General features: G+C 36.6%; 1 protein-coding gene across 1 annotated transcript; it reads left to right on the plus strand.

Moving 5' to 3' along the window:
* The first annotated feature begins 6,321 nt into the window (after positions 1–6,321).
* LOC103940721 (protein SMAX1-LIKE 3-like) lies at positions 6,322–10,139 on the plus strand. Its single transcript, XM_009350887.3, has 3 exons — positions 6,322–7,993; positions 8,411–8,660; positions 8,811–10,139. The coding sequence occupies exons 1-3, from the start codon at positions 6,768–6,770 to the stop codon at positions 9,978–9,980; spliced, it is 2,646 nt and encodes an 881-aa protein (XP_009349162.2). The 5' UTR covers positions 6,322–6,767; the 3' UTR covers positions 9,981–10,139.
* Positions 10,140–10,593: the final 454 nt, after the last annotated feature.

Raw genomic sequence — 10,593 nt, forward strand, 5'->3', positions numbered from 1 at the left:
TTGCACCTGCATAGTGCAACATGATCCTGATTAATTGTAGCAAAAATGGAATAGGTTTATGACCATAGTAGCGACAATGTATTCACTATATATAAGGCTTGCAGCTGATGAAGTAGGCATATGTCTAATATCTAGGTAAATTATCTCATGAATCATGGTGAGTTTGATGCCGCCTTTTAAGTATAAATAATGAAAGATTTAACTAGTTTAAGTGCACCAATAGCGAAAAAGTAATGGAAACTTTTGGGAAAAGGAGTGTGTGGTACGTAATTCCATCGCCTTTACATTAACAAGGCTGTCATGTCAAAATTTGAGCAACTTTTTCTCATTTCCCTAACATTTAAAGTCGACTGGCCGTCCAGGGCCTCCCTCTATATATTGCTATATACTATATACTATATACTATATCTATATGCACTATTCTCTCTCTCTCTCTCTCTCTCTCTAGATTTCTGGTTTGCTGCTCTCTTCACTTGGATATTGCTTTCTCCCACATGGCCACGTATAGGGCAAAGATGCTCTTATTTGAAGCTCAAAAGCATAAAATGAGCGGCCCTTTTGAGTAGATAATGCCATATTTTACTTTTAGTACTATGGCTTTATGAGAGAGTGCTTTACTTTAAGCAAAAGAGAGAGGAGCCAGAAGAAGAAAAAATTTAATAAAATATTACCAACTCTCTAAATGCATTTGTGTTCCCATAACTTATATATCAAAGCACTTGACAGTGAAAGAAGGGAAAAGAGAAAAGATACAAAACCCTCATTTAAACTTGCACTTTGGCACAAATCTCATGGGTGTCCATCCACAGATTAACAACTAGTACTTCTACAGTTATATGGACATGGCTTTTCCTTTTCTTTTCTTTCCTTCTTTCGTTCTTTAAACCAAGTTAACCGTTACTAGTGTTTGGGAAGAGGTGGAGGAGAGAGAGAGAGAGAGAGAGAGAGAGAGAGAGAGAGAGAGAGAGAGCGAGTTAGAGTTAGGGTGTATTCTAAGCAATCGTAGATATTCCTCATCTCATTCAAACGCTCCTTTTGTAGCAGTGCAGAGTGCTTTGTGTTCAAATTATTTGGTGGCTTTCCCTTCTATGTCTTTTTAGGCCAACAAAGATAGAAGAAACTTTTTGACTGGGGAATGAATGAGCTAAGAATGAATAGTAGAGAGTTTTGGATTATCTATACCTGTATAGGCATTGTTTGGGTCCCTACCTCCTCTATCATACAAACTCCACTGCATATTTGTTTCGCATTTTTATATATGCATGAAATTTTCTCAAACAATATATATATATATATATATATATATATATATATATATGAGAAATTCTACTATCTCCTTTAAGAAAAAGGGTATTGGAACTTTTTTTTCTCAGTAAAATTACATTATAATATTTCTTTATATCGTCGCGGAAGATCTCTCCTTTTTTGTGTGAGGATCTCTGCATATATGTACATATGTTTTAGTTTTTAATGCATGTATTTTATAATGTTATTAGCTTAAACACCTAGCCATGGTGGCGAGTAGTGTTTTAGCTCTCCTTTGTATGTTTCGTGCTATATGGAATAAGACCAACTGATCCAGCCACCAAAAAAGCTTACACAGTGCCCACAAAAAAAAAATACAAGTGTGACTGATACAGCTGAAGAAGAAGAGTTTATTCAGTTTTGGATACTGGAAATTGGAAAATTTACATGATACATTACAGCTAATACATAACATATTGTCCATGAATTTTATCTAGTTTTAGATAATGGAAACCAGAGAAGGATGTATATACAGTCTTCTGAAGAAGCTTCACAGCTTTCTTTCACAAAATTCTAAGTTTATTAACTGATGTTTTGTTGGAAAAGTTAGCAATGTCAATTTATTTTTACCCAGAGTATTTTTGGTATTTTATACATTAAGATTTCTCTCATATTTGTTTCAGGATTAGATCTTAATAAATAAACCTCATGTAACTTGTAAGAATTAAGTCTCGGTAAAATGTAGTTTTTTTTTGGGTAAAGTACAAAAAACTACCTCAACTATTGGTGTCATGACACTTTCATACCTCATCTTTTAAAATTGACAATGTCATACCTCATCTTACTAATTTGTGCCAATGTTAGACCTCTGTCAGTTTTTATTAACTGATGTTTGTTGGAAAAGTTAGCAATGTCAATTTATTTTACCCAGAGTATTTTTGGTATTTTATACATTAAGATTTCTCTCATATTTGTTTCAGGATTAGATCTTAATAAATAAACCTCATGTAACTCGTAAGAATTAAGTCTCGGTAAAATGTAGTTTTTTTTGGGGTAAAGTACAAAAAACTACCTCAACTATTGGTGTCATGACACCTTCATACCTCATCTCTTAAAATTGACAATGTCATACCTCATCTTACGAATTTGTGCCAATGTCAGACCTCCATCAGTTTTTATGTTACTTTTTCTGTTAAATGCTGACATGGCAAAAAATGGGACCCATTTTTATTAAAAAATATTTAAATATTTAAAAAAATTATTAAATATTAAAAAAAAATAAAAACAAAAAAAAAACTAAAAACAAAAAACCAAAAAAAACCCATCAACTCGTGTCCCCCCCCCCCCAAAAAACCTAGATCCCTTTCTCTGAGTTCTCTCCCACCCAACCCTCTTTTTCCTCTTTTTCTCTCTCTTTCTCCCTGCAACCTGCATCCCTAAAATCCCAAAACCCAGAAACCATTCTTACCCGAGTCATCACCGCCAGCGAGTTCTCAATCCTCTGAGCTGACGATCGCCGATTAACCCCAGACCGTTCCCCGCCACTTCCCGTTGGCGTCCGAGCTCTCCTTCTGGCACCATAGGTGCTTCTGGTTCCCCCACTTCAAATAACACGGCAAGTTGAGATTAGTGCAGAGGCTTTGCCCTCTTAGAACCCATCGCCATGGACTTCACCTCCACTCTCTCCTCCTCATCTGACCCGCCTATATACACCATTTATCGGAAACTCAGATCAAAGAGAGCCACTCTCAGATCACAACTCTCTCTCTATTTCTCATGCCTCTGATTTTCTTGGAAAATCTCATAATTTTCTAGGAAAAACGGATAGTTTTTCTATTGGGAATGTTGTTGTTGTTATTATTTTGTTTTTCTCTTGCAAATCGTCGAAGGGGCAGACTTCGGGGGCGAGGAGGATAAGGGAATGTTGTTGTGGAGGTTGTGGCTAGAGTTAGGGTTTGGGGGCCATTGGGGGTCATGGCTGTCATTGCTGGAGTCAACGACAGAGGTAAGGTTGTCGTTGGTGGGATTGGAGAGGAAGGTTAGGGGGGGACGGGTGGGAAGGATTTCTGGGTTTTGGGATTTTAGGAATGTAGGTTGCAGGAAGAGAGAAGACGAGATAGAGGGTTGGGTGGGAGAGAACTCAGATAAGGGGATCTGGATTTTCGGGGAGGGCGACACTGAGTTGATGGGTTTTTTTTTTTCGTTTTTGTTTTTGTTTTTTTTTTTAATTTTTAATATTTAATTACTTTTTTTAAATATTTAATTAATTTTTTAATAAAAAATGGGTCCTGTTTCTGGCCACGTCAGCATTTAACAGAAAAAGTAACAGAAAAACTGACGGAGGTCTGATATTAGCACAAATTCGTAAGATGAGGTATGACATTGTCAATTTTAAAAGATAAGGTATGAAAGTGTCGTGACACCAATAGTTGAGGCAGTTTTTTGTATTTTACCCTTTTTTTTTTGTGATATAATCTTCTTCACAGTTTTGTATTGTTCTTTCTTTTGTATCTATAGAATAAGATTCAAAGTTTCGCAATGAAGTTCTTGTCTTTTCAACCCTTTGATTTGCTAACAATGCTTTCACTTTCATGGGTTATAGTCGTTAAATCTTACCCAATAAACTCTTTAAAAAGTAATATCGGATCGGAACATTGTCTTTTAGTTTTTTATCTTATTTTTTAGGGAATTTTAACGAAACACTTTAAGTATTGTTTACTTTTAACGAAAAACTACATTTTTACCTTTTCTTGTACTATTCACTACACCTTTATTTGTCATTTTTTATTAAAATAAAGTTTTTTTGAACTTTTCGTATAAGTAATAACGAAATTTAAATGTACTGTTGATTAATTTTGAATTGGATGTTATAGGAATAATCTTTTATACGAAATCATATTTCATTAGAAAAAAAATTATACATCATGATATACATGTCAAGTATACTAATCTACATCACGACATTTAAGCAAAACTCAAAGCAACTCTAATACAACCTACAATAACACCACCATAAAGTATCTCATAACCCTAAACCTTGACCACCACCATGAATCGAAGTCTCGCCCCATAGTACTCATCACATATCGTCATAAATTAAGAACTCGTGGAACAATTCACGGATTGTAGACTCGAACTTGGTATCCAAAGTAGGCTAAATGCATGTATAAGAGCATATCGCAACAAAGTTCTTCAAACTAGTGATGATCAAAGTTAAGCAAAATAAGAGATTGAAAAAAAGTATATTAGAAGTAGACCTGGCATGAAAAAAGAGCAGAAAGTGATGATGATCAGGAACCCAAGTCTGAGTGCGGCTAAAATCAAATCACCACAAGGAAAATCACAAGAAAAACTATCACAAGAGAATATTTTTCCCTCAAGGAAAACACTAAGGAAAAGAAATAAATAAAAAGAGAAGAGGGGAAGTGAGGAAGCATAAGCGCTCTACTCCTTGTTCCTTTTAACTGCTAGCTAGGGTTTTTTTTTTCACCAATAAAGGTAGTGATTGAAAATTATACTGGGCAATATTAAGATGCAAAAATGCTATCATTGTAATTTGTCAATTAATTTTTTTTTTCTTTACATGGTGGTTATGTGTTTTTTGTTTTGAAATGAAAAAACGAATTAAAGGGGGTCCAAAAGCTGAACTTTATGTAATAAAGGAGAATGGTAGAGGAAGGAATGTCTGAGAGTTGTTATTAATCCCCATGCATGATGCAACACATGGCATTTAAAGCGTCAAGCTCATCACTCATCAGCTATAGCTTGCTTTGTTGTATATGCATAAAAATATGTACAACTAAAATGGTGGGACGCTTTAAACTTTATTCCATGTCTTTGAGTCTGGAAGAAAATCGTACACAGTTCCCGATTCCTTGAGACACATAGTCCCCATTCTCTTTTCAGGTCCTCGGTTTTGGCGGATCCATATATATCATATGCTTTCTCAGTTCTCGTGTTCAAAAAGAAAACAAGGAAAATAGTCCCTCTAATATAAACCTTATGACCTAATCATACCTAAATAAATATCATGATAATAAGATTATTACCGAACTATTTATCCTCCTGTGGCACCAATATATAATGAAATTATATATTAACGTTAAGATTACCAGCTAGTTAGTGCATGATATTTGTTAAACAAGGATATGACTGTCTTTAGAGATTGATCATTTGATCATTGGCTCATCTGCATTGCAGGCACCTAGCAAAGTAAATTTAGACCACCTTTCCTAGATCAGTTTGCCACTGCAGTTCAAACTCAATTGCAGCATAAAAATGTATGTTGTGAAGGAAGTTTGAAATTGCAGCATAAAATTAATTTGCAAAATAGGAATTAAATCAATTTTATATAAGCAAATGCAAGATTATTTAACTTTTTAATGTGAGACAACATTTTATATCCTCAAATGCTCCCTCATGCATGGCAATACTTAGGCCAAACACGTGGATACCACAATTTGAGTGATGTAGATCAGTTGATGTGGAACACCACTCCACATTCTCATACGCCCCTCACATGTGTTGATACTCAAGCCAAACACGTAAACAACACATATTGGGTGATATGAAGTTTGTGTGGCTGTTGGACTTTTACACGTGGGTTAATCTGCTCTAATACCATGAAGACAATAGCTCCATCATAAAACTAATTGACAATATAAGAACTAGCCCAACTCCCTTAAGCACATCAAAGTCTTTTACTTTCCATCGTTTCTGATATAGAACAACACTTTACATTCTTACATATTGTAAATATTAAGCTTTGAGTTTGGATTATAAATACTAAAGTAAGAATCTATCTGACCAATAGTTAAAATTTACATACAACTTAAAGATGTTTGACAAGAGAACATTTCCTATCAAAGATTTGTTTTATAAATAATAAGGGTGTTTGTTTCTAGGTTAGTACCCTATCATTAATGTTTATTATTTAACAAATTCTTTTGCATAAAAGAGAGAGACCCACTTCGAAATGAATACCATATCTTTTATCAAGTTTGATGTGTGATAGAATTAAAGAGAGAAGGCAAAGCTGAGTTGCCTTTGATACTGGTGCATAACATTAGAGTCCTGCTTCATTGTTAGCACATGCATTCCACTTTCCACTACAAATCGACTTTGGACCCCAATTTTTACCTCACCTACAAGAAAAGCACCACTCCACTCTCCCATAAATTTCACACCCCCTTGGCCTTCACTCTCTCTTTCCTATCTCTCTCTAGATCTTCTTGTGTATCCTCCTGACTTTCTTTCTCTCAATACTATCATCTAGATCGCTAGTTAACAAAATCTCGTTACCACTGCACTGCATATATAACTGATCTAGCTGCACATAACTGAGTTCCAACACTCCTTAGTCTCTTTCAAAATCCACCTCACTTCTTTCTTTATCCACTAAACTGATCACCAGCCCAAGAACCTAATATCTCAACAAGTTCTCTATCTACAGATTCACCATCGAATTTAACCTTCCTTTTCTTATTATTAAGGCAGGTGATCGGTGATCATAAGAGTTGAAGATGAGAGCAGGAGGTTGCACACTTCAACAAGGTCTAACCACAGAGGCTGCAAACATAGTAAAGCAAGCAGTAACCCTAGCAAGGCATCGTGGCCATGCCCAAGTAACTCCTCTCCACGTTGCAAGCACCATGCTTTCTTCTTCAACAGGTCTGTTGCGAACCGCTTGCCTTCAATCACACTCTCACCCTCTCCAATGCAAAGCCCTTGAGCTTTGCTTCAATGTTGCCCTCAACCGCCTCCCAGCTTCCAATTCTAGCCCCATGTTGGGCTCTCACCCCCAACACCCTTCCATCTCCAATGCCTTGGTTGCGGCTTTCAAGCGTGCTCAAGCTCACCAAAGGCGTGGTTCAATTGAGAACCAGCAGCAGCCCCTCCTAGCTGTGAAAATAGAGTTGGAGCAACTCATAATTTCCATCTTAGATGATCCAAGTGTTAGTAGAGTAATGAGAGAAGCTGGGTTCTCTAGTACCCAAGTGAAAAGCAATGTAGAACAAGCTGTCTCATTAGAAATATGTAATTCCCAAACACCTTCTGTGAGTAGCAAGTCCAAGGAAAGCAATAGTAATCTCCTGGTAGTCAACCCTCATCAGTTTCCTTCAATTGGTAGTCAAATTAGAGTAGTCAAAGATGGAAAGCCAGTGCTGCCTGTAGATCCAAGTATTAGGAAAGAGGATGTGGCATGTGTTATACAGAATTTAGTGAACAAAAGAAGGAAAAGTATTGTGGTTGTGGGAGAGTGTCTTGCTAGTGTTGAGGGTGTGGTTAGAGGAGTAATGGACAAAGTTGAGAGGGGAGATGTTGTTGAGGCTTTGAGAGAGGTGAAATTCATAACCCGTACTCTCTCCTCTTTTAGACAGATGTCTAGAGTACAGGTTGAGCAGAAGCTTGAAGAACTCAAAAGCCTAGTGAGAAGTTGTGTGACCAAAGGCGTTATCTTGTATGTGGGAGATCTCAGGTGGACTAGCGAATATAGGGCTAGTAGTTCAAGTGATCAGGGAAGGGGGTATTATTGTCCTGTGGAACACATGATCATGGAGCTTGGGAACTTGCTTTGTGGCATTAACAATGGAGATCATTCGAATGGGAGGCTTTGGATTGTGGGGATGGCTACCTTCCAAACTTACATGAGATGTAAATCTGGCCATCCATCTCTGGAGACTGTTTGGGGTATTCACCCTCTTACAATTCCCTCAAGCAGCCTGCGTTTGAGTCTTGTCACCAACAGGTATAAATTAAGCAACTAATTAATTAGTAATGGTAATTAAAAATTTACAAAATTTTTGCATACTTTCATTTCATCTCCCTTACTCTCTTTTAGAAAATGTTCATGTGTTAAATCTTTATATCCGTTTATCTTGAGGGAAATGTGCAAACTATTGACTAAGTCCTTTTTTTTTTTTTTTTTTTCTATTTCCCCTTTTGAAATTCGTGAACCTCTCTATTCTTTAAGTCACCATGCACTTTATTTTTATCTTCCTTTTTAATTGGACGGGGAATTGTGAACAAGGAGAACTTCAACATTTACTAAGACTCCTCTTTTAACTGTATCTCTTGTTAAATACAGTCTTTAGCAGTACCCATTCTGCTTGAATACTAACGTAGTCAGGTTATTGTTCTTATTAACATCAACTTGTATTTACAGCCATGACTTACAAAGTGATCAGTCTACAAGTAAGATCGCTGAAACTGGAAGCAACAAGCAAATGCTTGAAGGTGGAGATCCGAAGCAGCTCACTTGTTGCGCAGAATGCTCCGCCAAGTTTGAAGCCGAAGCTCGAAATGTACAACAAAGCAGCAGCATTTGCAACAGTGAATCCACCACTTCAAGCCTTCCTGCATGGCTCCAACAGTACAAAAACGAGAACAAAGTACTAAGCAGTGCTAATGATCAGGTTCTAATTATAACATATCTCAACCTCTTCAACTTATTCACAATTATTACCTATATATCTACGTTTATATGGCCCATCTAGCACTAATAGAAGTACTACAAAACTAACTTTTTTCTTTGCAATTATTTTGTTTTCTTTTTTTGTACACAGAACTCTGTTACAATTTCAGACCTTTGCAAAAAGTGGAACTCCACTTGCGGTTCAATGCACCAACAACTTTCCAATAATTCCTCGGAGAAAACCCTCACATTAATCTCTTCTCTCTCACCCTCATCCTCTACTTCCAACTTTTCATATGAGCAACAACAACAAAACCCTAATTTGCACCACCAGCATCAGTCATGGAGGCACCAACATTTCTGGATATCTGGATCTAATTGCAGCAAGGCCGTTGATGATCAGCCCAGTTTGAGAATGTACATTCCAGAGAACAATACTAGTCCAAAACAACCACTTTCATCAAATCCCAATTCTACCCCTACTTCAGCCTCATCTAGTGATATTGTCATGGAAACTGATGAGTATATCCAGAGGTTCAAGGAGCTAAATGCCGAAAATCTTAAAATCCTATGCACTGCATTGGAAAGCAAAGTCCCATGGCAGAAGGATATAATTCCCGAAATTTCAAGCACAATCTTGAAATGTAGGTCAGGCATGGTTAGAAGAAAAGGGAATAAGATGGGAAGTTACAATGATGGCACTAAACAGGAAACATGGTTGTTCTTTCAGGGGCTTGATATGGAAGCTAAGTTAAAAGTTGCAAGGGAGTTGGCTAGGCTTGTTTTCGGTTCCCAAACCAACCTTACTTCCATTGCACTAAGCAGTTTCTCATCGACTCGAGCTGATTCAACTGAGAACTGCAGGAACAAGAGATTGAGAGACGAGCAAAGTTTCAGTTATGTCGAAAGATTCGCAGAGGCAGTGTCATCTAATCCCCATAGGGTGTTTTTAGTCGAAGATGTGGAGCAAGCGGACTATTGCTCTCAAATGGGGTTTAGGAGAGCAATTGAACGAGGACGGATAACCAATTCGAGTGGCGAAGAAGTTGGTCTTGGAGATGCTATCATTATTTTGAGCTGCGAAAGCTTCAGCTCGAGATCGAGAGCTTGCTCTCCTCCTATCAAGCAAAAATTATCAGAAGGGCCTCATGATGAAGATAATAGGGATATTGCTGCTTTAGAGGAAACAAGCCCTTGTGTGTCTCTGGATTTGAACATTTCATTTGATGACGATGATAGTTCCGAATGTCAATCGATTGATGACATTGGTCTTCTTGAATCTGTCGATAGACGTATTGTTTTCAAAATTCAAGAGTTGTGAAAATGAAATGAAGGAAAAACAAAAGATTGATAGGTGGTTTTTCTTTTGAAGTGTCTTTTTGCTTCCTTTGAAACTTTCTTTCTTTAGTATGTTTTTAGATTCTTAGGATTGGAGATTAAAAAGATTTTCTTTTATGTATACTACATGTACATTATGATCCGTGATTTTCCTGTTACAGATTGGTGGTCGGTTTAATTTTCATAATTTTCTTCGTTTTTGTTTATTTATTTATTTTTTGTGAAGGCACTTCTTAAATTTTTACTTTCTTTACTAATTATTATTATTAGTATTAAGGGGAAGAAGAATGGTTCAAAACTATTATAATAATTTAGGGAAAAAGAAAGTTTTGAACTTCAGACCATAAGTTGAAATTCAATGTCCTATCTATTAGAATAATGGATCACATTCCCTTAAATTTTTACTCTTTGTTCATGCATGGAATCTCCGCCTAGTGGCCAGCAATATGCACTAAACAAGTTGAGAAGAAAGAGTGTTGAATGTTCCAGATGTGCTTTATCACAATTTGTACGCACCATGTTTATGATACCTAGTTATTCCCGTCGCTGAAATATTTGACAATTATGGAAACAATGTTTGAGAATAAGACGACCAC

Source organism: the organism of the source record quoted next, unplaced genomic scaffold, assembly GCF_019419815.1.
Source record: "Pyrus x bretschneideri cultivar Hongxiangsu unplaced genomic scaffold, Pyrus_bretschneideri_v1 Contig9, whole genome shotgun sequence".
Lineage (NCBI taxonomy): Eukaryota > Viridiplantae > Streptophyta > Magnoliopsida > Rosales > Rosaceae > Pyrus > Pyrus x bretschneideri.

Excerpts from the sequence above, each read along its gene's own strand:
- LOC103940721 (XM_009350887.3), top strand. The coding sequence starts at position 6,768 with ATGAGAGCAGGAGGTTGCACACTTCAACAAGGTCTAACCACAGAGGCT. Across the intron at positions 7,994-8,410 it reads TTGAGTCTTGTCACCAACAG|CCATGACTTACAAAGTGATC; the intron begins GTATAAATTAAG and ends TTGTATTTACAG. Across the intron at positions 8,661-8,810 it reads TAAGCAGTGCTAATGATCAG|AACTCTGTTACAATTTCAGA; the intron begins GTTCTAATTATA and ends TTTTGTACACAG.